Genomic DNA, 26,478 nt, shown 5'->3' on the forward strand with positions numbered 1-26,478 from the left:
GATAAGAGAGAGAGAGAGAGAGAGAGAGGAAGTGTATGGGTGTGAGTGTAGGTGAGAGAGAGAGAGAGGGGGGGGGAAGTGTATGGGTGTGAGTGTAGGTGAGAGAGAGAGAGAGAGAGAGAGAGAGGAAGTGTATGGGTGTAAGTGTAGGTGGGTGGAATGCGGGCGGGGAAATACCTTCTGCACACCCCGTCGACCCAAGCTTAATTCTTCGAGGGGGAAAACTGTCTCCAAGAATAAGATAAGGAAAAAAATATAGTACTGTTAAAGGGAGGTAGAGAGAGAGAGAGAGAGTGAGAGAGATTTGGAGAATGATATTGAAAAAATGGATTACATTGGATTACATTGAGACAAGAGGAGGAGGAAGAGGAAAAGAAGAAGAAGAGGAGGAGGAGGAGGAGGAGGAGGAGGAGAAGAAGTAGAAGGAGGAGGAGGAGGAGGAGAAGAAGAAGTAGAAGGAGGAGGAGGAGGAGAAGAAGAAGAAGAGGAGGAGGAGGAGGAGAAGAAGAAGTAGAAGGAGGAGGAGAAGGAGAAGAAGAAGTAGAAGGAGGAGGAGGAGGAGAAGAAGAAGAAGAAGGAGAATTAGGAGGAGGAGGAGGAGGCAAAAAGAGGAAGAAGAAGGAAAAGAGGAAGAAAAATGGAGTTAAGGAGAGGAGGATAAAACTGGAGATGCATGGAGGAAGAAGAGGAGGAGGAGAAGAAGAAGAAGAATTAGGAGGAGGAGGACGACGACGAGAGGAAGAAGAAGAAGAGGAGGAGGAGGAGAAAAAGAAGAGGAGAAGGAGGAGGAGGAGAAGGAGGAGGAAGAAGAGGAGGAAAAAACTGTATTGAGAATGAACGGAGAGTCGCGAGGCTGGAATGAAAGAGGGGAGGGAAGAGGATGGGAGGGGAGGGAGGAGGGAAAGGGGGGAGAGAATGACATGGCGGTGCTCAGAATAACAATAGGGAGGGGAGAGGAGGGGGGAGAAGGGGAGGGGGAGAAGGGGAGGAGAAGAAGGGGAGGGGGAGGAAGAGAGAGGGAGGGGAGATGAAGGGAGAAGGCGAGAGGAGGGAGAGAAAGAACAGAGAGGGAGGAAGAGAGAGGGAGGGAGGGGAGATGAAGGAAGAAAGAAAGAAGGAGAGAGCGAGGGGAGGGGGGAGGGAGAGGAAGAAAGAGAGAGGGAGGGGAGAGGGAGGAAGGAAGAGTGGGTAGGGAAGAAGGAAAGAGAGAAAGAAGGAAAGGGGGACGAGAACGGAGAGAGAGAGAGAGAGAGAGAGAGAGGTCAGAAGGTATATTAGAGGTAGGCGAGGTCATGGGTTCTTTTTTTTTTTAGGTCGTGACTGGAGAAAGAGGTCGATGGTGCCGGCGGAGAGAGAGAGAGAGAGAGAGAGAGAGAATGATAAAAAAAGAAAGATTGCATGGAGAGGTGAAAGATACGCAAAAGTGAAAATATTTGCGTAGAGAGAGGAAGAGAGAGAGAGAGAGAGAGAGAGAGAGAGAGAATTGGCGTAAGGAAGGAAAACTTAGGAAAATGCGTAAGTGTTGAATTGAGATGGATGAGGGCGGTATGAAAGGGTGGGGCAGGGCGGGGTAGGGCAGGGAAGGGCGTGGTTATAGGTATGGCAGGGCAGGGCAGGGCATGGGTGTGGCTGTATGTAGGGTTGGGTTGGGTAGGGTTGGGTAGGGTAGGGTTGGGTAGGGTAGGGTTGGGTTGGGTAGGGTTGGGTTGGGTTGGGTTGGGTAGGGTAGGGTTGGGTTGGGTTGGGTTGGGTAGGGTAGGGTTGGGTAGGGTAGGGTTGGGTAGGGTTGGGTTGGGTAGGGTAGGGTAGGGTAGGGTAGGGTTGGGTTGGGTAGGGTTGGGTTGGGTAGGGTTGGGTTGGGTTGGGTAGGGTTGGGTTGGGTTGGGTAGGGTTGGGTTGGGTAGGGTTGGGTTGGGTTGGGTTGGGTAGGGTTGGGTTGGGTAGGGTAGGGTTGGGTTGGGTAGGGTAGGGTTGGGTAGGGTTGGGTTGGGTTGGGTTGGGTTAAGTTGGGTAGGGTTGGGTTGGGTTGGGTAGGGTTGGGTTGGGTAGGGTTGGGTTGGGTTGGGTAGGGTTGGGTTGGGTAGGGTAGGGTTGGGTTGGGTAGGGTTGAGTTGGGTAGGGTTGAGTTGGGTAGGGTAGGGTTGGGTTGGGTAGGGTTGGGTTGGGTAGGGTTGAGTTGGGTTGGGTAGGGTTGGGTTGGGTTGGGTTGGGTTGGGTAGGGTTGAGTTGGGTTGGGTTGAGTTGGGTTGGGTTGGGTAGGGTTGAGTTGGGTTGGGTAGGGTTGAGTTGGGTTGGGTAGGGTTGGGTTGGGTTGGGTTGGGTAGGGTTGGGTTGGGTAGGGTTGGGTTGGGTTGAGTTGGGTTGGGTTGGGTAGGGTTGGGTTGGGTAGGGTTGGGTTGGGTTGGGTAGGGTTGAGTTGGGTTGGGTTGGGTAGGGTTGAGTTGGGTTGGGTTGGGTAGGGTTGAGTTGGGTTGGGTTGGGTTGGGTTGGGTAAGGTTGAGTTGGGTTGGGTAGGGTTGAGTTGGGTTGGGTTGGGTTGGGTAGGGTTGGGTTGGGTAGGGTTGGGTTGGGTAGGGTTGGGTTGGGTTGGGTTGGGTTGGGTAGGGTTGAGTTGGGTTGGGTTGAGTTGGGTTGAGTTGGGTTGGGTTGGGTAGGGTTGAGTTGGGTTGGGTTGGGTAGGGTTGGGTTGGGTTGGGTTGGGTAGGGTTGAGTTGGGTTGGGTTGGGTAGGGTTGGGTTGGGTTGAGTTGGGTTGGGTTGGGTAGGGTTGGGTTGGGTTGGGTTGTGTAGGGTTGGGTTGGGTTGGGTAGGGTTGAGTTGGGTTGGGTTGGGTAGGGTTGAGTTGGGTTGGGTTGGGTAGGGTTGAGTTGGGTTGGGTTGGGTTGGGTTGGGTAAGGTTGAGTTGGGTTGGGTAGGGTTGAGTTGGGTTGGGTTGGGTTGGGTAGGGTTGAGTTGGGTTGAGTTGGGTTGGGTTGGGTTGGGTTGGGTTGGGTTGGGTAGGGTTGAGTTGGGTTGGGTTGAGTTGGGTTGGGTTGGGTTGGGTTGGGTAGGGTTGAGTTGGGTTGGGTTGGGTAGGGTTGAGTTGGGTTGAGTTGGGTTGGGTTGGGTAGGGTTGAGTTGGGTTGGGTTGGGTAGGGTTGAGTTGGGTTGAGTTGGGTTGGGTTGGGTTGGGTTGGGTTGAGTTGGGTTGGGTTGGGTTGGGTAGGGTTGAGTTGGGTTGAGTTGGGTTGGGTTGGGTAGGGTTGAGTTGGGTTGGGTTGGGTTGAGTTGGGTTGGGTAGGGTTGAGTTGGGTTGGGTAGGGTTGAGTTGGGTTGGGTTGGGTTGAGTTGGGTTGGGTTGGGTTGGGTAGGGTTGAGTTGGGTTGAGTTGGGTTGGGTTGGGTAGGGTTGAGTTGGGTTGAGTTGGGTTGGGTTGGGTTGGGTTGGGTAGGGTTGAGTTGGGTTGGGTTGGGTTGGGTAGGGTTGAGTTGGGTTGAGTTGGGTTGGGTTGGGTAGGGTTGAGTTGGGTTGGGTTGGGTTGAGTTGGGTTGGGTTGGGTAGGGTTGGGTTGGGTTGGGTAGGGTTGAGTTGGGTTGGGTAGGGTTGGGTTGGGTTGGGTTGGGTAGGGTTGGGTTGGGTAGGGTTGGGTTGGGTTGAGTTGGGTTGGGTTGGGTAGGGTTGGGTTGGGTAGGGTTGGGTTGGGTTGGGTAGGGTTGAGTTGGGTTGGGTTGGGTAGGGTTGAGTTGGGTTGGGTTGGGTAGGGTTGAGTTGGGTTGGGTTGGGTTGGGTTGGGTAAGGTTGAGTTGGGTTGGGTAGGGTTGAGTTGGGTTGGGTTGGGTTGGGTAGGGTTGGGTTGGGTAGGGTTGGGTTGGGTAGGGTTGGGTTGGGTTGGTTTGGGTTGGGTAGGGTTGAGTTGGGTTGGGTTGAGTTGGGTTGGGTTGGGTAGGGTAGGGTTGGGTAGGGTTGGGTTGGGTTGGGTAGGGTTGGGTTGGGTTGGGTTGGGTTGGGTAGGGTTGGGTTGGGTTGGGTTGGGTAGGGTTGGGTTGGGTAGGGTTGGGTTGGGTTGGGTAGGGTTGGGTTGGGTTGGGTAGGGTTGGGTTGGGTTGGGTTGGGTTGGGTTGGGTAGGGTTGGGTTGGGTTGGGTTGGGTAGGGTTGGGTTGGGTTGGGTTGGGTAGGGTAGGGTTGGGTTGGGTTGGGTAGGGTTGGGTTGGGTTGGGTAGGGTTGGGTTGGGTTGGGTAGGGTTGGGTTGGGTTGGGTTGGGTAGGGTTGGGTTGGGTTGGGTAGGGTTGGGTTGGGTTGGGTTGGGTAGGGTTGGGTTGGGTAGGGTTGGGTTGGGTTGGGTTGGGTAGGGTTGGGTTGGGATGGATGTTGTAGGGTTGGGTTGGGCTGGGTATCGTGGGGTTGGGTTGGGTTGGGTTTGGTTGGGTTGGGTTGGGTTGGGTTGGGTTGGGTTGGGTTGGGTTGGGTAGGGTTGGGTTGGGTAGGGTTGGGTAGGGTTGGGTAGGGTTGGGTTGGGTTGGGTTGGGTTGGGTTGGGTTGGGTAGGGTTGGGTAGGGTTGGGTTGGGTTGGGTTGGGTTGGGTTGGGTTGGGTAGGGTTGGGTTGGGTTGGGTAGGGTTGGGTTGGGTTGGGTTGGGTTGGGTTGGGTAGGGTTGGGTTGGGTAGGGTTGGGTTGGGTTGGGTTGGGTTGGGTAGGGTTGGGTTGGGTAGGGTTGGGTTGGGTTGGGTTGGGTTGGGTAGGGTTGGGTTGGGTTGGGTTGGGTTGGGTTGGGTAGGGTTGGGTTGGGTTGGGTAGGGTTGGGTTGGGTTGGGTTGGGTTGGGTTGGGTTGGGTTGGGTAGGGTTGGGTTGGGTTGGGTTGGGTTGGGTTGGGTAGGGTTGGGTTGGGTTGGGTTGGGTTGGGTAGGGTTGGGTTGGGTTGGGTTGGGTAGGGTTGGGTTGGGTAGGGTTGGGTTGGGTTGGGTTGGGTTGGGTTGGGTAGGGTTGGGTAGGGTTGGGTTGGGTTGGGTTGGGTTGGGTTGGGTTGGGTAGGGTTGGGCAGGGCAGGGCAGGGCAGGGCAGGGCAGGGCAGGGCAGGGCAGGGCAGGGCAGGTTGTAAGTAATGCCAAGGTTACATTCAATTTGCTCTGCTTATACATTGATTAATTCTCTCTCTCTCTCTCTCTCTCTCTCTCTCACACACACACACACACACACACACACACACACACACACACACACACACACACACACTTTTCCCATGTATCTTTCCCATATTCCTTCTCTCTCTCTCTCCCTCCGTCCTTCCCTTCCCTTCTCTTGTTTCTCCATATCCTTCCCTCCCTCCCTCTCCTCCCTTCCTTTTTTCCTCCCTCCCTCCCCTCCCTTCTTCCCTCCCTCCCTCCATCCCACTTATTATCTCTCCTTGCCCTCCTCATCTTGTGTTTCCTTCCTTCCTTATTCTCTTCCTTCCCTCTCTTCTCTCCACTCCACCCATCTCTCCCTCCCTCCTTCTCTCCAATTCTTCTTCCTTCCTTCCCTCCCTCCTTCCCTTCGTTTCCTTCTTTCTAGCCTACCTCTTTTCCTCCTTCCTTTTCCTTAGTCCTTCCCTCCCTCTCCATCCTTCCCTCTTTCCCCTATCCTTCCCCTTCCTCCTTCCCTATTCTTCATCCTTCACGTCCTCCTTCCCTCCCCCCCATTCATACCTCCTTCCCCCATTCCTCCCCATCCTTCTCTTTTCTCCTTCCTTCCTCCCCCTCCTGCCCTTTCTTCCTTTCCTCCCCCATCCTTCTCTTTTCTCCTTCCCTCCTCCCTATCCCTAACTCCCTCCTTCATCTCTCCCCCTTCCCTCCTTCCTCCATCTCTCCCCATCCTACTCCTTCCTTCCCTCCATCAGTCTTTCCTTGTCTTTCCCCCTCCTCCTCCTTCCCTCCTCCTACACTTCTCTTTCCTCCCTCCCTCCTTCCCTCCCTGTCTCTCCCTTTTTTGTGCCTGTCGCCGCCCTGCCTACCTCCGTGCTGCCTATGACGGTGGTAGGCAGATAAGGCAGGGGTGTGGTCAGGCAGAGGGTGAGGCAGTGGGTGGTAGATAAACACTTTTGGAGGACAGGGTGTGGTGGTAGGGTGTGGTGGGGGTAGGGTGTGGTGGTAGGATGTGGGTAGGGTGTGGTGGTAGGATGTGGGTAGGGTGTGGTGGTAGGGTGCGGTGGTAGGGTGTGGGGTAGGGTGAAGGGTAGGGTGTGGTGGTAGGTGGGGTAGGGTATGGTGGTAGGGTGTGGTGGTAGGGTGCGGTGGTAGGGTGTGGGGTAGGGTGAGGGGTAGGGTGTGATGGTAGTGTGGCGGTAGAGTGTGGTGGTAGGGTGTGGTGGTAGGGTGAGGGGTAGGGTGTGGTGGTAGGGTGTAAGAAGCTGAGAAGTAGGTAGGTGTGGGAATAGGGTGCCAGATATAAGTGTGGTATAGATAGTGTGGTGTGTAAGTGTAGTCAGGTAGATATGTGTAGTAGTAGCCAGTAGAAAAACACCCTTTGGACGACAGGGTGTGTTGGGGTAGGGTGTGGGGTGTAGGGGGCTGAGGAGGTAGGGTGTGTGGGGGTGTAAAGTGTGTAGCCAAAAAAGGGTGTGATGAAGTGGAGCAGGCACATATGCAGAAGGTCGGGTGTGGGGAGGGCAGTGTGTGTGTGTGTGTGTGTGTGTGTGTGTGTGTGTGTGTGAGAGAGAGAGGGGATGTTGGGAGAGAGAAACTGTGTGTGTGTGTGTGTGTGTGTGTGTGTGTGTGTGTGAGAGAGAGAGAGAGAGAGAGAGAGAGAGAGAGAGAGAGAGAGAGAGAGGGGATGTTGGGAGAGAGAAACTGTGTGTGTGTGTGTGTGTGTGTGTGTGTGTGTGTGTGAGAGAGAGAGAGAGAGGGGATGTTGGGAGAGAGAAACTGTGTGTGTGTGTGTGTGTGTGTGTGTGTGTGGTGTGTGTGTGTGTGTGTGTGTGTGTGTGTGTGTGTGTGAGAGAGAGAGAGAGGGGATGTTGGGAGAGAGAAACTGTGTGTGTGTGTGTGTGTGTGTGTGTGTGTGTGTGTGTGTGTGTGTGTGTGTGTGTAAGGGGAATGAATGTGGGATGTAGGGAGGGAGAATCTGTGTGTGTGTGTGTGTGTGTGTGTGTGTGTGTGTGTGTGTGTGTGTGTGTGTGTGTGTAATGAGAACGAATGTGGGATGTAGGGAGGGAGAATCTGTGTGTGTGTGTGTGTGTGTGTGTGTGTTTGTCTGATCGGGGTGTGTAGGCATTGGAGAGAGGTAATATCCGGGATTAGGTATAGGGGAAAGATAGGTGCCTGGGTAGGGTGTAGGGTGTGGGGATTGGGGAATAGGAAGGTGTGGAGGAGGGAGGGGGTGTGGTAGGCAGAATTTGGAGTGTGAGGGGGAAGGGGGGGAGGTGAGGGGGGTGCAGGGGGAGGGGGAGGGGAGTGGGGGTGCAGGGGAGGTAGGGGGTGTGGGGGGTAGGTATGTAGGGTGTGGCAAGGGCAGGGAGGGGGAAAGGAGGGTGTAGTGAAAGTATGAATAGTAATAGACGAAACAAAACAAAAAATAAATAAATGATAAACCAAGAAGATATAATTGAGATAAACCAAGATTGAGAAAGCTCCCTAACTCCTTTTCCTAAGCGATTTATTTTAGGTTACACATTACTCTTCTCTGTGTTACATAAATCCTTCCAATATCTATTGCCATATTCTTCGTGAGATACAAAAGTTAACCAGCCGAATCCTAAAATAAACAGCTGAGGAAAAGGTGCTAGGGTCAGGCAGGGAGAAGGGGGGGTAGGGGGTAATTCTAAATGGTATTGGAAGCTACGTAGCAATTTTCCTTCAGTGGTTTTTTCTCCACATTAGTTCGGTATCTTGTGTGTTATTGATGGAGACTGTGTTGATATTTAAAAGGATAGGCGTAGTACAGACTAAATCGCCACAGAAGAGGTGTTGAGAGAGAGAGAGAGAGAGAGAGAGAGAGAAGATGGTTAGGAAGGTAGTTTAAGAGTGTGTATTAGAGAGAGAGAGAGAGAGAGAGAGAGAGAGAGAGAGAAGGGGTTAGTAAGGAAGTGTAAGATTGTATTTGAGAGAGGGAGAGAGAGAGTCAACATCGTCACTCGCTCTCACCTTCACCCTCTTCCTCCTTCTCTCCGATTTCTTTTGTTCTCATTTTAACATAATGGACCCAATCTGACCTTGAGGCATAGTGGAGGGCAGTGTGTGTGTGTGTGTGTGTGTGTGTCTGTGTGTGTGTGTGTGTGTGTGTGTGTGTGTGTGTGGAGGGCAGAGTGGGTATGTAGGTTTGTGGAGTGTGTGTGTGTGTGTGTGTGTGTGTGTGTGTGTGTGTGTGTGGAGGGCAGAGTGGGTTTGTTGGTTTGTGGAGTGTGTGTGTGTGTGTGTGTGTGTGTGTGTGTGTGTGTGTGTGTGGAGGGCAGAGTGGGTATGTAGGTTTGTGGAGTGTGTGTGTGTGTGTGTGTGTGTGTGTGTGTGTGTGTGTGTGTGAACCAGGTATACATAGGACTGGGGTGGAGTAGATTGGGTGTGATGGATAGATGCAAGGGGAGGAGGGGGAGGGAGGGAGGAAAGAGAGGAATCCGGATAGTGACTCACAGAATATCCTTTACTAAAAATATAAGTCGCAGGTGCAAGTTATTTAAGGATAGGGGATAGTAGGGGGTGTCTGGTGGGGGTTGAGGGATGGGTGGGGGTGTGAGGAGTGGGGGTAGGGTTGATGGGGGTCTGTGGGTGGTTTGGGGGGATGGTAAGTTGAAAGTGAGAGTGGAAGTGTGAGTTGGGGAGACTTTGGGTGTGTATTATGAAAGGTAGATGGATAGATAGATAGAGAGATAGATAGAGGGAGAGGGAGTGTGTGTGTGTGTGTGTGTGTGTGTGTGTGTGTGTGTGTCCTACTATGGAAGGGTACAAGTTGAAATGTCTGGGCAGAATAAATCGCCCCATTTAAGAAGTTAGGGTGTTTGGACGAGGGTGAGGGTCAAGAGGGAGGGGTTGAAGGAGGGGGAGGGGATAGGGAAGGACGGAGGGAGGGGGAGAGGAGAGGGAGGACGGAGAGAGGGGGAGGGGAGAGGGAAGGACGGAGGGAGGGGGAGAGGAGAGGGAAGGACGGAGAGAGGGGGAGGGGAGACGGAAGGACTGAGAGAGGGGGAGAGATTGAAGAAAAGGAGGAAAGGTTTGGGACTATAGATAGTGAAACAAAACGGTCTTAATATCAGTGACGTTGACTTCAGAATTATACCCACACACTTTAATTGAATGCAGACACAGTAGGTTTAGCCCGACTTGGACCCTCTACATGGATAGTTTGAAGGATGGCAGTGATATCTATGGATCTGTGACGAGGATAAGATAGAGTAGGTAGGTTCGTATCTCAGCCAGTGAAACAATATGGGCGTGGTGTGTTGTGTGTTATATATGTCGTGTTTTTTGTGGGGTGGGCCTTGTTCTGTGTCAGTCTCTCTCTCTCTCTCTCTCTCTCTCTCTCTGATGGACTTACACACTCGTATTCCCTAACTGTTTTAATTTTTTTCCCTCCGATTTTTTGGGAACTCCCCCACCCGGTAATGTTCTGATCCTGGGCTTGTATTTTCGGATGAACTGAATGAACAGCTGTGACATTACATACATTTGATAACCTGTATTTTCCAATATGGTCTGCTAGTCATGGTTGGATGGTGTGGAAAAAAATTGCTTAAACAAAAATGAAGGGGTATTGCTGCATCCATCTTGTATCGGTACCGCAGTGAATGTCACCATTCAACCAGCTTTGTACAGAAGTAAAGCAGTCACCAAGCTAAAAGTAATTCTGAAATAACTCTGTACTTACATCTTTTAACAGCTATAAATTTAAGAACGCTGGATGTGCTGCTACATGAGTAGAGGTGCACATAATCTGGATATACAGCTGTATAATTCCTGACTGGTGAGCTGGCAGGAAACATACCTTGGAAATTTATGAAGTGTGCAATAATGCACTCACTTTGCTCATATAAATTCAGCTGTGGATAATCTCAATCATTATATCATGCAAACAACTGCAAAAGGAGGATAAATCATATGCTTAGCCTATACACTACATTGTAGGCTATCTTGCTCATAAAAGCATCTTCTTTGTGCATTTTACCATCAGTTTTTTACCAATTCTAGCGCATATATACACATTTCCTATATAAAAATAAGTTTAAAATGGGTTAGTGAAATGTCTGCCTTATTAAACCTAAGAACCGCTCAAAAATCGCGCGGTTAACGCTCATGCAGCGCATTCTCACCTAATCTAGTAACTGTCGCGACATTGAAACGCCTTAACAGGGTTGCATCAAGACTGACAGTCCAGATTTTTATAGTAAGGATGATTGACGCTCAGGAACACCTGACGACTGAACATCGCCGTTGGACCGTCTTAACTCTTGGCTTTTATAGTACGTCCCATAACCAATAAAAGCATTACAAACAAAGCAGAACAATGTTAGGTCTTTGCCTGGACTGCACTGCCTTGCCACAGTACAGTCCACCACCCCTGGGGGTTCGCGTAAGGAATTTTCATCGAAGTGAGGTTTTTGTTTAGCCAGGGATGGACCACTTCCTCACTCTCCCACTCCTTACAACCCGATGGTTTGCAGCAGATAAAACAACAGAACAAATAGCCAGAGCAAAAGTACCAGTAAAAATAAAAGAGAATATCCGTCACGAAAATATAAGCAGTAAAATAATATCCTTAGTAAGAGAATATCCATCACGAAGATACAAGCAGTAAAAGAGATAAAATCCTTAGTAAGAGAAGCACCTTTAAACTCAAGGGATAAAGACCAGAAATGTATAAACTCAAGGCATCAAGACCATACATGTACCAAATCACACCACCTGCCATGGTGCTTCCTCGTTGTTAAATTTGTCCTTGATGGTGTTGGTGTATTCCAGCAACGCTGCCACCACTTTTGCCATGACCTGTGCGGGCACCTCTCGGCTCAGTGCCTCTAGGGTCTCTATTAGGTCCCTCGGCCAGGCCTCACGCAGCGCCTCCAGGGACTGGGGCGGCACTCGGGAAAGGTAAACGTATTTTTGGCCCAACATCGCCTGTACCACCGGGCAGAGCAGCAACAGTGACATGGCAAAGTAAAATATCAGGATAAACAAAAACAAAATCTCATAGATATAATTATTTTTGAAGGAACAGCCGTAATTTTCAGTATTTAATACGGCCAAGCCTTTTTTGGGATCAATTTTACACAAACCATACGTTGGGTAGGAAGCCTCTATATGCTTTGTATTGTGGCCCCACAACATGTACGGTAAAATACTGAAAAAGGTATTGTCTGACACAAACTGAAACAAATATACATTTGCCAGTGTAGTGAGTATTACGTAGCCAAACATCTTCCACCTCAGACCAACCAGGGTACGAAGGACGGCCGCGTAATCTATCACAAACTGAACAATTTCTTTTTCTGTTAGTTCTGAGGCGCAAGAAAAAAAGGTGTCCAGCCTTTTATCAGTCCATGGGGCCATAACGAGTTTGACGGAGTACAAAATACAAGCAGCAATAATAATGAATATTGGTATATAGCGATATTTTGTATTGTACACATTCCGGCCGGAATCACTGTTAGTGCTATATGAGTAAGATAAACACAAATCATATTTGACCGGGTCTGTTAATTCCTGTAAATTACCTCCCAAGGAGTTACAGGTCACGTCATTTTGGTCTGGAACAAAAACATTTAATGCACAATACATAAAAATAAACACAAAAAAGGCCAACTGGCCGTGAAGCCAAATCAGCCAAGAGTTAGAGGGGGTTTTGGGGCAAGAGAGACATTTTAGCAGTTCTTTGACAATCTCATAAATCATTTTGCTCGAGAGATGACCGAAATTAACGATACAACAAACTCCGTAGACTACTTCTGGCTTTGGCAGCACGAATTAGGCTTCAAAATTCCGAGGGAGATGGACGCTCGTATGCTACCAAATCTGACCACGGACTGATTAGGTCAGCTGTGCCTCCCCTTTATATAACCCCGGCGGTGAAAATAATCTGTTTGTAATCACGGGGTTCTGGTGAAAATAATTCCCAAAAACCACGACCGAAAAACCTCTAGAATAACGAAAAACTACGACCGAAAATGACAGCTCAAGCGACCCCTCCTGAGTGTTGGCCCCACTGTTTGTGTACTTAGCTGCTGCATCACTTTTTGTACTACTTTAGTTATTTATTCATATATTCTGCTTTTTTTTTACTACTCTCATTAATTAATTTATACTAATTATTGTACGTTAGATATTGGACAGAAGAGTAGCTACCGTATTTTATCTACATCCTCTCTGTATACGTTTTAAGTATTCATTCATGTTTTTTTTTTTTCACTAGTTTTATTAATTTAAGTATGCTGTTTGGTGTACAATAGATTGATTCCTTTTTAATGAAATGCCGAGTTAAAGTTATACGCTGGAGATAATAACTTTAAAAATCTCACTTCTGAAGGACCCCAAACAACCAAACCTTCATAGTGAGGATAATAGTATAGATCAGAGTATAATAGTATAGATCAAAGGCGATAATAGTATAGATCAAAGGCGATAATAGTATAGATCAAAGTATAATAGTATAGATCAAAGGCAATAATAGTATAGATCAGAGTATAATAGTATAGATCAAAGGCAATAATAGTATAGATCAGAGTATAATAGTATAGATCAAAGGCAATAATAGTATAGATCAGAGTATAATAGTATAGATCAAAGGCAATAATAGTATAGATCAAAGTCGATAATAGTATAGATCAGAGTATAATAGTATAGATCAAAGTCGATAATAGTATAGATCAAAGTCGATAATAGTATAGATCAAAGTCGATAATAGTATAGATCAAAGGCAATAATAGTATAGATCAAAGTCGATAATAGTATAGATCAAAGGCAATAATAGTATAGATCAAAGTCGATAATAGTATAGATCAAAGGCAATAATAGTATAGATCAAAGTCGATAATAGTATAGATCAAAGGCAATAATAGTATAGATCAAAGGCAATAATAGTACACATCAAAGTCAATAATAGTACACATCAAAGGCAATAACAGTACACATCAAAGTCAATAATAGTACAGATCAAAGTCAATAACAGTACAAATCAGTCTTCGTACAGGCCTGCCATTTTGTCTGTTTAATCGGTAATGTTATATAACCATAATTACGTATATCCACAAATCCTTAACTCCTTTCAGTAGGCTAATTAGGCTTTTGTTTATATGCACTGAAGCTTTCCTATATAGCAGTTCCTTAACCATACCTTGATGTTGGTCCTTTTGCTACTTAATTCCCGTAGCTCATCGGCAGAATAATACTTCCACTCTACATCCCTTCAGTAGCACTTCTTCGTGACTAGCACCCTGTTGTAGTGTTAATATCTTGCTGTAGTTCAAAGTTCAGTATGGTGAGATGTCAACTTTACGCCAATACTACATCCCTTCAGTAGCACTTCTTCGTGACTAGCACCCAATCGCTCTAGTCCAAAGTTCAATATGGTGAGATGCTAACTTTACGCCTATAGTGAACAGAATATAGATTTTCAGCCAGATATACTTAATAGTTGAAATACATTTAACCCTACCCTACCCTGCCCCGCCCTGCACTGCCCTGCCCTGCCCTGCCCTACCCTACCCTACCTTACTGTACCCTACCCTCACCTTACCCTACCTTATGCTACCCTACCCTACCCTACCCTACCTTACCTTACCTTACCTTACCTTACCCTACCCTGCCCTGCCCTGCCCTGTCCTACCCTACCCTACCCTACCCTACCCTACCCTACCCTACCCTACCTTACCTTACCTTACCTTGCCTTGCCTTACCTTGTGTTACCTTACCCTACCCTACCCTACCCTAACCTAACCACAAAATCTTTATCTACTTCAGCCTGGTAGACAGCGAGGGAAGCAGGATGGGTAGGAAGCAAGGCCTCCAGAGTTACACCATCAACCAACCAGATCTGATCGAGCATGTGGCACAGAGGCAGCAAATACAGACGCAGAACCACCAACAGACAGACAACCAGGAGGAAACAGAGTGAGTCGGTGGAAGAGTGAGGTAGAGTGAGGAGTAAGGGGTGAGGTAGAGTGAGGGGAGAGAGTTAGAAGAGTGAGGGGTGAGGTAGAGTGAGGGATGAGGCAGATTGAAAGAGATATCAAATACAGACACAGAACCACAAACAGACAGACAATCAGGATGCAACAGAGTGAGTCATTAGAAGAGTGAAGTAGAGTGAGGCTGTCAGAAGAGTGAGGGGTGAGGTAGAGTGAGGAGTTAGGGGTGAGATAGAGTGAGGGGGGAGGCAGAGTGAATACATGGAGACAGTAGCAGACAGACAACCAGAATGATGCAGAATGAGTCATTTGAAGAGTGAGGAGTTAGTCAGATTAAGTACCTAAACAGAATGAAGGGTTAGGAAGAATGAAAGGTGAGGAAGAATGAATTTATGAATGTCGTTTGCTGGCTTATATTGCATGTGGCTAAAATTCAAGTTCATCTTTTATTTGTTGTGCTGTCTATCTCCCTATTGCCAGACTCCTTAATCCTGTAAGGGGTGGCCACAAACAAATCATCTCCATGTCCCCCTGTCCCTGCCATTTCACCGCCCTCCCTCCAGTGTACATCCCCCATGCTCATATACCTCTCTTCTCCATCCCTTCATCTCATCCTCAGTCACCCCATCTCCCTGTCTCATCCTCAGTCCCCCCATCCCCCCATCTCATCTTCAGTCACCCTATCCCCACATCTCATCCTTAGTCTCCCCCTTCCTCTCTTGCGTGTCTTACTAAATGCATATAATTATCCAACAGGCGTGGTGACAAATGCGTACTGACTCCTGATGGTGGTGAGGGTGAGGGTGAGGGTGGTGGCGGGGTGGATTCAGGTGTAGCCACTGACGGTGGATCATCCACTACGTCGTCATCCACCTCATCGCACCCGGGCAGGCAGTCACCCACACACATCCCCCACATGACGCCACCACACACACAGGTTCGTCATCATCATCATCGTTGTCATCATCATCATCATCATCATCATCATCATCATCATCATCATATCATCATACCCTGGCAGACAGTCACCACCCCACATCCCTTACTTGATGCCATTTCACTTAGGTTTACAATTGTCCTCTTCATCATCGTCATTGCCATCATCATCATCATCATCATCATCATCAACATCATCATCATAACCTACAGTACTTCACAGTTTCAGTCTGATGAGTAGGATAGAAAATAAAAACTATCAACAGAATGCCCCGTTAAATAGACCATATATCTGTTCACTCACTATTCAAGCCTTCATAATAATAATAATATTGTTTTATCATTACTGTTTGTATTTATCTATAGCCAGATGCTGTGATCCTGTTAAAGATGGCTGTTTGTCTTTGAGTTAGTTGTTTTACAGGGAGGGGCACTAACCCTTCACCAACCCACTTGTTGACATGTAGGCAACACATATGGGTTGGTTATATGGTTACCACCTAGCATTGTAAATGGTTTCCTGGTTTACAAAAAACCGTTAGGCTTGTCATTCAGTGTAAAGTCACCTGAAAAGGAAAGAAGAGTAATAAAAAGCAACAGGAAATATGGGAGAAAGAGGAAGAGAGGAGGGCAGACACATGAAAAGAATGATAATAGTGAAGAAAGACAGGTAGCACTACACCAAGTTAGTGGATGATGGCTGTCACCACCTACCACGACATACTAGTATTTCAAGATTATGTAAGAAGCAGTATGAGTCTAACCTCTGACTTATTATTTTCCAGGACCTTTATGCACTACCAGTAAAGCGTAGGAGTGGCTCCCAGCACTCCTCCCCCACCCACCAGCCCTCACCCGCCCACACCCGACGCGAAGCCAAAGACGGACAGGAGGACAATGAGGAGGAAAAGATGGACCTACCCACAGAAGACACCATCCCTCCTGGCTGGGAGAAGCATGAAGGTAACTGATCTCTTACACCAGTAGCATTGTCACCATTACTTTTCAGAATGATGGGAAAAAAGAACCTGTGGTACCAGTAATTACTTACTGGTATTGTATTGTACGGTACTAACAAAAATTAGATGAAATGTGTGGAGTATATATGTGCTTACCTGTGTCAGCCTTATTGAGCTGATGGTGGCTGTCTACACATCTATGGCAGCAACTCTCTTCATCTCTTAACCCTTTCGCAAAGATGATGTAATTCTCACTTTGATCAGGAATTCTACCCGTGGATTTTGTTATGCTTAGGAGAGACTGAATTCAAGGAGTTAAGTAAAGTCTTCATGTACTCTTTCACAAAGAGAGGTCTCCCTAAACTGTATCCATTCATCTGGTTGGTAGTCAGAATAAAATACAATACTCCGTTACATCCAGGGATTGAAGAACTTAACCCTGAGACCATTTTGTAGAACTTCATCCCAGGTCTTCGTAGGTTAGCTGTAGGTTCACTACTCGTCAGCTCTGTCTTAACTCTATCTCGCCCTCCTCGCAGACAATGATGGTCCGTACTACTGGCACATCAAGAGTGGCACCATCACTCGCACCCCCCCACAAGCCTCCACTGCTCCTCCACCTCCCGCCACCGCCAGCCCTGCCAACTCCGCACCACTGAGAGCCGAACGTCGCGCTAAGGAAGCAGAACAGGTGACACAATGGCTGTCTGGTATTGCATCATTCTTTATTGTTCTGTCTGGTGTGTAGGAACATGGAGACAGGCTACTTAGAATAGTATGAAAGACACTCCTTTGGGATTTAGAAGCTGGTGGTAATGGTGGTTGTTGTTGTGGTTGTCTGGGGAAGTGTTGGTAGCATGGCAAGTTGGATGAAATATTGGTAGGTCTGAGGGTCAAATGCAATGTTAGTAGTAGTGGCAGCTACATGAGATGGTGGTAGTGGTGGTAGGGAGGGTGGAATATTGGTAGATCATTAATGTTTGTAGCACAGTGTAATGATAGGAAGAACATACAGATTATCTTACTTCTTCCTGTTAATCTTACTTCCATCTCAGGGCCAGGAATCACTAGCAAACTTACAATCAGTTCCCTGTCTCAGGTGTGATATGCTTTTCCAAGAAGGACTGGGGCAGCACAGAGTATTCCGTTGTCTCATGTTCGTGCAAAAAAAAATCGTAGTTATGAGGAAAAAATTACCGTGTTAATTTGTTTGGCAGAAGTACAACGAAAGGAGAGAGCAGAATATCCTCATATTTCATCTGTCTGCAAAAATGGATATAAGTTATGAGAGGAAATTGGTCATAAGTCTGTTATAATGAAGTAACCTGACAGAGATCTATCACCTCCTTCAGCTCAGTTGATAGCAAGGTGCAGCTATATTGGAGGGTTGATTTGACCAGTAAGAAAGTTCACTCGTACCTCATAACTTAGGTTTATTGAATACCTTGCAGCCACGACTTACTGTTCAATTTGTAGGAGTGGCCTAGTTTGTCAGGTGAAAACAGGCTGACTAGTAACCAAGGAGACTCATTCCTATCTAAAAAAAAGTCTCGCTTAGTTTTCTAGTTGTGTGAATAATCTAGTCTCATCACACAAAAACACACTGGCCATAATGAGTCCGAGCCATGCTTTTTAACCTGTCTTTCCCACACACCCCAGACCAGCGGCAGTGTGACTCGCAGCAACACCTCCTCAGCACTCTCCGAGCTCTCAGACTTGCGCCCCAGGTCTGCTGCAGTCGACAATGCATACAAGTACGTACTAGTTGACTCTCACTTAACCCATGGACAATGATAACATTATTTTTAGTTTATTTTCCTGATACTCGATGATTTTATTTAAGTAAGGAAAGTTCCCTGATATTGAAGGGGTATGCTAAGGCTTTATCAAGCCCTTTTAATTCTGAACTTCTATCCAGAGTTGAAAAAAATTATCAGTTGATACAAGATTTACATGGAAATAACAACACCAAGTTTAGTGAGTTAAATCTGTGTTTAGTTTCCATTCCACTAAATGATAGATATTTGTTTGCTGTAGTCTTCAGGATAGCTTAATACATGAAGTGAGTTTAAGTACTGTTGCACATGTTTATATTGCAATCAGCGAACTTCCTTCCCAGATACTATATGTACGCCTGCCAAAAAATTATCCATTACCCCTGAGTGCAATGAGCTTTAAAATTATTTGTAAAAGTGAAACTGTGTTCATTTGGCGCTGTTAGTAATTCAGAATCCTTGGTCCCTGTGTCATATAGTATCACACCACATGGGTATCAGGTGTTTTTTTAATGGTTGTACATTTCCATAGCCCTTATCAGGTAAGGTTATCTCTCAGCCGATTCAGAAGTGTTTGACGTTAGCCTGAATAAAATAGTGATAAGTTGCCTGACAGAGTGTTAAAACAAACATTACATACAGCATTTAGAAGTGAAGGAGCGTTGTGGTGTGGATGTGGATGTGGATGTGATAGAAAGCGTTAGGAGAAATACATTGAAGTGGTTTGGCCATGTGGAGAGGATGGAGAGTGAGACTAACTAGGAGAGTGTATGTGAATGAGGTTCATGTGGAGTTACATGGAGAGACAGACTGACAAAGGAGGAAGTGAAGGAGTGTTGAGGTGTGAATGTGGATGTGATAGAAAGCATTAGGAGAAATACACTGAGGTGGTTTGGCCATGTGGAGAGGGTGGAGAGTGTGACACTAACTAGGAGTATGTATGTGAGTGAGGTGGAGGGTAGGAGAGGGAAGGGGAGGCTGAGGATGAGATGGAGGGATGGAGTAGAGAGGTATATGAGAAAGGGGGTGTAAGGTGGGGGGAGGGCAGTGAAATGGCAGGGGACAGGGCGACATGGAGGTGATTTGTTTGTGGCCACATCTTACTGGATTAAGGTGTCTGACCATAGATAGATAGGAAGTATAGTACAGTATAGTTTATCTCATGGCTTTTCCCCCTTCCAATGATCCCACTAGGCGTCGAAGTTACCCAGCGCGGAGTGACGTTGTGGAGGGGTCCAGTGGGCGTCCCATTCGCTTTGCAGTGAGGTCTCTTGGGTGGATGGAGATAGCCGAGGAGGATTTGACCCCCGAGCGCTCCTCCAAGGCTGTCAACCGCTGCATCGTGGATTTGTCTGGTGGCCGTAGGGATGTTCTGGACGTTGTGGGATGCTGGGGTGATGTGAGTACCTCAAGTTTAAATTTCAACCTACAGCCATTCAAGTCCAACTGTTACAGATTTTTTATGAACAGACGATGCCTATAATTTGGTGTATGGATTTTTTTTTTTTTAGTAGGTTTTTCGTTCCTCTGTTTATCTTCTGTGGAAAAAAAAATCCTCATGCTGAAACATTATTATTATTATTATACTGCAGTTGTATGACTTGACAGAAAATACTTTATGATTATGATTATCATGATTATTATTAATATTATTATTATTATTATTATTATTATTAATATTACTACTATTATTTTTATTATTATTATTATTATTATTATTTTGGTAAAGTACATAATTGCAAATGATTAATGGTGTGTTCCTGGATTTGTTTATTTCAGGGGAAGGATCTTTTTGTGGACTTAGACGAGGCCTCGCTGAAGCTTGTCGACCCAGAGAACCTGACAGTCCTCAACACACAGCCCATCCACACCATCCGTGTCTGGGGCGTTGGCCGAGACAATGGAAGGTTAGGCACATTGGAACCATTCACTATCCAGTCCTGTTTTCTTTCCTGTCCAGCTTCGCCTTGTTACATCTCAGCTCTTACTGTGTCTCCTCCTCTTTTCCTCATGATGTTGTCCTCTTCATACAAAGCTTCAGTTCTTGCTCTGTCTTGTCCTCTTTTCCTCACTATGTTGTCCTCATCATACTAAGTCTCAATTCTTACGTTCTCTTGTCCTTATCTTTTCCTTAAATCATTTGTTTTCTTCATACTAAGTCTCAGGTCATGCTTTGTCTTGTCCTCATTTCCCCACTATGTTGTCTTCATCATACTAGGTCTCAGTTCTTACTTTATCTTGTCCTCCTCTTTTCCTCACCCTGTTGTCCTTGTCATACTAAGCATCAGTTCTTGTCTTGTCTTTTCCTCAAATGATATGTTGTCCTCAGCATACTAAGCCTCAGTTCTTGCTTTATTTTTCCTCATCTTATTGTCCTTAAAATCATATCTTGTCCTTAAATTATACATAGCCTTGTCCTGCCTTGCTCTGTCCCCCACCCAGCTTGTTTTTATTTTTATTTATTTATTTATTTATTTATTTTCCTGTCCATTTTTTTTTTAGCCTTCAATTTGGTATATCTTAAGTTTGATTCATATACTGTATCCCTCTTTCATTCATGTGGGTATACCTTTACTCTCTCTCTCTCTAACATTCCATTCCTTTTTTCCTTCCATCTCATCCAGTTTTCATGTTTTTTTTATATATGATCCCAGTTTCCTTTAACACCCATTTTTTTCTCACCAAACTCAAAAATCCATTTATATTCGTGTACAGCATTTATTTCCCTTCATCAAAATATATCATAGTTTGAGCTGCCTTCCCTGATTCACCATAGTCTTTAGGATTTTCAGAATGATTTAGATTATATAGCAATTGCAATGTTATTATAGATTACATTTATTGCAGTGTTTTCAGATTACATTGCTCAACTTCATGAATGGTTTTTGTGCATTTTTGATTGACTATGCCATGGTGCTACATTCCTATAGGACTTTCATAGTAACTTGGCCCAAATTTTCACTTTTTTGTATCTTATTTCACACAGTCATTGGCAGAAAAAGACAGTGCTGTGGCTGTACATTCTTTCTATTGCACTTCTTCGTGACAAGCATCATATTCTAGTGTTAATCTCATGTTACAGTCAAGAATTCAAGATGGATTGAGTGGCAGATTTAGGCCAAGTTAAAGTAAAAGGAGTATAGCATTTTAATTTAGTATTCATTAGAGTGTCAGGAAGGTAGTGGTAGTGGGATGGTAGTGTAGTAATAGTGGTAGTGGGATGGTAGTGTAGTGATAGTGGTAGTGTTATGGTAGTGTAGTGATAGTGGTAGTGTTATGGTAGTGTTGTAATAGTGGCAGTGGGATGGTGGTGTAGTAATAGTGGTAGTGGGATGGTAGTGTACTAATAGTGGTAGTAGGATGGTAGTGTAGATAATTCAGTGATCATGGTAGCATTAATAGTTGATAACCAAGAGGTAGTGGTAGTTGTTCGAGTGGTAGTCATCCTGGTAGATAATTATAATGGTGGTATTCTTCATATCATCGGAAATAGTGGACTGAATTGTAAGTGACTGGAGATTTCTTAGCACTTCTTCGTCAGTGATTTATTTCTGCACATTACACCTTCATATCATGGTAGAGGGGGGTGCCTTCACTTGGTGGCACCCATAAAACCAGTTACCACGAAAGTTGACCGTGTAGAAGAGTGATGGTGACGTCAGGACTCTAAGAGATCGTAACACACTACATAATAGCTTGTCTTTATCTTCCTCCTGCCATCCACGACAAGTATAACGAACATTTTCCCCTTTCGTAAAATCCCTACAAATCAACACACTGTCACAAAAGCTCGGCAGTGACTATGATATACTGTATTATATTCACAGTTATGATATATTATAGTGGGGGGGATCTGAGACTGAAGAATTAAGGCTGGGGCTGATGTCCACCTCCCCTGCAGTAGTGTAAGGAGGTAGTCTGGGACCCTTTGAAATCACTGGAGTCGTCTGTGGAGGCTAACAAACAATAACATAACCATTGGGGTGATTTGAAACGTCCTGGAACTTCCCTAATATCAGCTGCTTGCCCCTCCCTGTAAAACATCTAACTCAACAGACAAACAGCCACCCCTTATGGGATTTGTGGCATCTGGCACTAGATAGATAGATAGATATGAAGTGACAGTGCCTTATACAGGGTGACTGGATCATGTCTAGGTTTAGCATACCTGGAAACTGCATAAGAGGAAGGTCAGCTGTATAATTAACATCTGTCTATTTATCTACAATCCTGTAAGGGGTGGCCACAAACAAATTGCCTCCATATTGCCCTGTCTCCTGCCATTTCACTGCCCTGCTTCTGGCTTACACCCCCCTCGCTCATATGCCTCTCCACTCCATCCCTTCATCTCATCCTCGTCCTCCCCTTCCCTCTCCCCCCCCTGCACCTCACTCACATACACTCTCCTCATCAGTCTCTCGCTCTCCATCCTCCCCACATGGCCAAACCATCTCAGTGTATTTTTCCTAACACTTTCTATCACATCCACATAATTAACATGCAGGAGAATATTAAGTTGTAAAGTGCAGAATGAATTATGAGGGAAGAAGTACAATGTCTCCCGTGACTCTATGAATACTGCTCCGTGACCCAAGGTAGCCGTAGATTACTCACCATGTCTCTCTTCTCCCCTCCTCTGACTGCCTGCCGGTTCCATCACCCCAGGGAGAGGTAACACTTGCATGCCGTGTTGTCAACCTTGTGCATCATTGCATAAATAGTGAAAAAATGCACATCCCAGCCCCTTAAATATGCACCTTATAATATTTTGACCCTGTAGTTGGCATATTACCCTGTATGTGCATTATAACAGAGCATTTTTTCAGCATTTCTTCCATTGCATAAAAAGTGAAAAAATGCACATCCCAGCACCTTAAACATGCACTATATAATATTCTGACATTGTAGTTGGCATGTTACCCTATATGTGCATTTTAACAGAGCATTTTTTCTGCATTTCTTCCACACTTTGCCTGTGTTACCAAGCATCCTGTGTATCATATTGAAAGTTTTCATATTATGCCTGTTTTATTATTTTCTTTCCTTTTGATGAAGTACAGAGATTATTGAAATGCGTACTGTATTGTAGTTAGCTTGTTAACCCCTTTGCATGTTAGAACAAAGCATTCCTTCCACAGCTAGCCAGTGTTATGAAGTATGTTATTATGGAAGAACTTTTTAAATATTTTCTCTCCTGATGAAGCACAGATTAGTAAAATGAATATCACCAAAATGCATCGAAATTCATTGACAATCTCCTGCCAGTATTGTGTCCTGCCTTCCCTATTTGTCATTCCTCCCCAGATGTCATGATGTCCTTCCTTCTCATAATCTTTTGTTGCACACTTCATATTGCTTCCCTATTACAGTATTTCATAAACAGATGTTGGGTGGGAGAGAGACACAAGTTAGAGCCTGAATTCTGTATTTCCTCTGTATTTTCTCTAATGTTTCAAGCTACATAGAACCCATCTTCAGAGAGTTTCGTGTTCTGTGTCACCCAGAACGGCAGAGAAAATAAGGAATTCAAGCTTTAACCTGTGTCTCTCTTGCCCACCCAACATTTCCACTTGTCACAATGGATCATCTTCATTTCAAGTTTCATCACCACTGCTGGCAGGGAAGTGTCACTGAATTAATTATGATAGTACTGAACACACATAGATCACACCCTCGGAATGGTGTCATGGCCTCTGCTGAACCTCCTACCCTCAACTTTGTTTTGTATGATTCAGCTTTTGCACACGTCATGGACTATCACACAGTCAGTATCATCATCACCTGACCTCTTTTTTATTCTTTTTCCTCATGTAAGGAAAAATTATTGTTTTCTCTAGATTATTTCCAGCAGTTATCTACACACTTGCTACACAAACTTGTTGTTTGGAATCTGTTAAAGCACAGTTCATTTCTTGGTCCTGGTAGTATATTGAAAATTTGAAACCTGTACTGTACTCTTTTAAGGTACCTGTATTGCCATTGCCTAGCCACTTGGTTCACATTTCAGCAGAACTTTGGATTACAGTTACTAGTACTGTGATCAACTAGCTGAAGTGTCTAGATTTCTGCATGTTGTCAAGTTCAGATCTACACAAGCCATAGCCAGGCCCACAACACACCCTGTCTCTTTGGCAATACGTCTGAAGTGCCAAGATTTATGCATCATGTCCATCTCATAGTTACAAGTCAGAGGGCACAACAGCAAAAGCAGCAATCGTATCATCGTATCATTTACAAAGGCTCCAATAATGCTTTCATGTCGGTCTTGGTCACCTAATGGCGGCTGTCTGTGCTGCTCGATCCCTGGCAGCCTCCCTGTTCAGTCCTTTATAACAACAAGTATTACAGGACTTACTTGTTTTCATTCACCTTTCTATATGCAATGTTAGATGTACTGTTGATTGCATGTAATTTTAGTATATACTGTATACTGTAGTGCTTTGTGTACTAACCATTTATTACAGTATTTCAGAAGGTGACATTATGGTCTTTTAAGGATGTGTAGAGAACATTATGGCATTTTAGCCCCTTCATTCCCATGTTTTATATTCAAGATACCTTCAGATAACTATTTTTTGTGTAATAATAATAATAATAATAATAATAATAGTGATCAAATGTTCCCAGATTAAAGATGTTACTGTCCCATCTTCCCACATTCAAATCAGTTCCTTTGGAGTGATGTGGAAGGCTTGATAATAATTTTCCCCTAATTATTGACAAAAAATATTGAGTTAATGAAGGCCATATCTAACCTCTCTTAGTTTGAAAAGTCTCTCCAAACCAGAATAATATTTTCAGATCACAGAAAAAAATAACATCAAAATTGCATCATCATACTGAGAGGATCAAGCAAATAAAGTACATGTATCTCCTGTTATCATTGTGGAGTACAGAGTGTGCAATTATATGTACAAGTAATTAAACCAGTCTCATCGGAAGTACAGTATCACAATAAGTCGTCATTATATGAGAGGGAATTGTCTCCAGATTGTTGCAGGCTTTTCCATACAGCTGGGTCTGTAAATTGGGGCAGAATGGCAAATCAGCATTATTGATAGTAATGATATTTAAGAGGCAGTTTATGTATAATTTGCTGTTGACTTGATAGCAAAATAAACAAAGAAATCATCACATAATAATGACTTCCTTTAGTAGTAGCGGTAGTTTTGGCCCAAAGGTCATCAGAAGTGTGAATCTAGTGGACTGCAGGCTAAAGTTGATCTCCTGCAGTTCACCATCATCCTTTTGAGAGATACGGAAATAGTTGAGAGACATTTGTATAACCAGGCAGCTGAAGGACCTAGTTATATCAGTGCCACCACTTGAAGGCATCCCTCTCCAGCAGTAGGACTTGCTGTACTGTGACTAAATAAAGTATGTAGCAATGGAACTATAAAATTAAGTCCATAGTAATGTTTATGTTTGTATTTAGAGACCATTGATGATGTGAAGATTTATACTTATCCCTTCTCAGTCCCCAGTTCCTTAGTTCCCCAACCAGTACGTCACCACATCTTCCTCGATCTGTCTTTGGGCACTCTTCCCTCCATATTCACACCCATGATGCCTCAGAAAGTAAAAAGAAATAAATAAAAAAAAAATTATACTCTACAGAAAGTAAAAAAGACATGATGCTTCTCAGAAAGTAAAAACAAAATATCAGTCAAACCTCCATTGCTCCCTATAAAACTGAGTTGCCATTTTTTTACCAATTTGCAGTAACAGTTGTATAGAATAATTTGCAATATTTTGGCAAACATCAGCAGCATACATTAAGGACCAGGTTTAATTCTCCCCACCTACGCCTACAGGGACTTTGCTTACGTGGCGCGTGACCGAGTGTCCAGGAAACATATGTGCCACGTCTTCCGCTGTGACACCCCAGCTCGCACCATCGCCAACACCCTGCGTGACATCTGCAAGAAGATAATGATTGAGCGCTCCCTCCACCAGGGCGTCAGCAAGCCTGGCGATAATGGTCGGTTTGGCAATAAGCTCCTGTCTTTGTTTCATCTTTTTGGATAGGAATTTTTTTTTTTTTTTTTTTAATACAAGGAGGAAGGAGCCAAAGGTCAGAATCCTGCAATTAATTCCCTCCAAGAAGAATAAAAAAACAAAATAAATCTCAGTTTTGACAGGATATTGATAGAGAGTTTACTTTAGCACTTTTTAACCAGACAGAGATCCCTAACCCCTTTCAGCTTAGTTTTTAGCCAGGTGTAATCAGATTGAATAAATTTAACCACAGAGACTCATACCTGCCTCATAACTAACCACACTTAATTTTATCATAACTAATCTCACTGAATTTTATGCAGCCATGAATTACTATTTGAATTATGGAAGTGACCCTATTCTGTTGGATAAAAATAAACTGGCTGTAGTGAATGTGTCTGCTGATGATACTTCTTCCATAAAGGTTGTGGCAGCGGCAGTGGTGGCAGTGGGGGCAGGCTGACACGACCCACCAACCTGCCCACAGAACACCGCCGCTTCCAGAGACACTCACAGATTATACCCAGTAAGTCCACCTGAAAAGAATGATTGCATTACCTTCCCTTTCCTGTCCAGTACTGCTTTTCCTGATAGTGAAGCTTAATTCTTGCACACCTGCTTGTAATTATGTTCGGTTCTAAATATAAAGTAAGTCCAATTCTTGTAGTTACCCGGCAACCTTAACCAGATTAGTTTCCAAAATGAGAAAAAAGCAAAAGAGAACTGCATGTACTGTATGTATGGACAAT

General features: G+C 45.2%; 1 protein-coding gene across 1 annotated transcript in view; it reads left to right on the forward strand.

Annotated features, from left to right (window-relative positions):
- The window catches only part of LOC145399349 (uncharacterized), an 88,331-nt gene that overhangs the window by 56,078 nt on the left and 5,775 nt on the right, over positions 1-26,478 (forward strand). Inside the window, exons 4-12 of the mRNA XM_080272003.1 lie at positions 13,895-14,044; positions 14,818-14,998; positions 15,783-15,960; positions 16,496-16,647; positions 17,616-17,710; positions 18,926-19,130; positions 19,511-19,638; positions 25,546-25,716; positions 26,164-26,255. Coding sequence (XP_080128129.1) covers positions 13,895-14,044; positions 14,818-14,998; positions 15,783-15,960; positions 16,496-16,647; positions 17,616-17,710; positions 18,926-19,130; positions 19,511-19,638; positions 25,546-25,716; positions 26,164-26,255 — 1,352 coding nt within the window. The remainder of the gene's footprint in view (positions 1-13,894; positions 14,045-14,817; positions 14,999-15,782; positions 15,961-16,495; positions 16,648-17,615; positions 17,711-18,925; positions 19,131-19,510; positions 19,639-25,545; positions 25,717-26,163; positions 26,256-26,478) is intronic.

The sequence above is a fragment of the Coenobita brevimanus genome, chromosome 48, assembly GCF_032717465.1.
Source record: "Coenobita brevimanus isolate Jiangsu-jjx chromosome 48, ASM3271746v2, whole genome shotgun sequence".
NCBI classification, from domain to species: domain Eukaryota; kingdom Metazoa; phylum Arthropoda; class Malacostraca; order Decapoda; family Coenobitidae; genus Coenobita; species Coenobita brevimanus.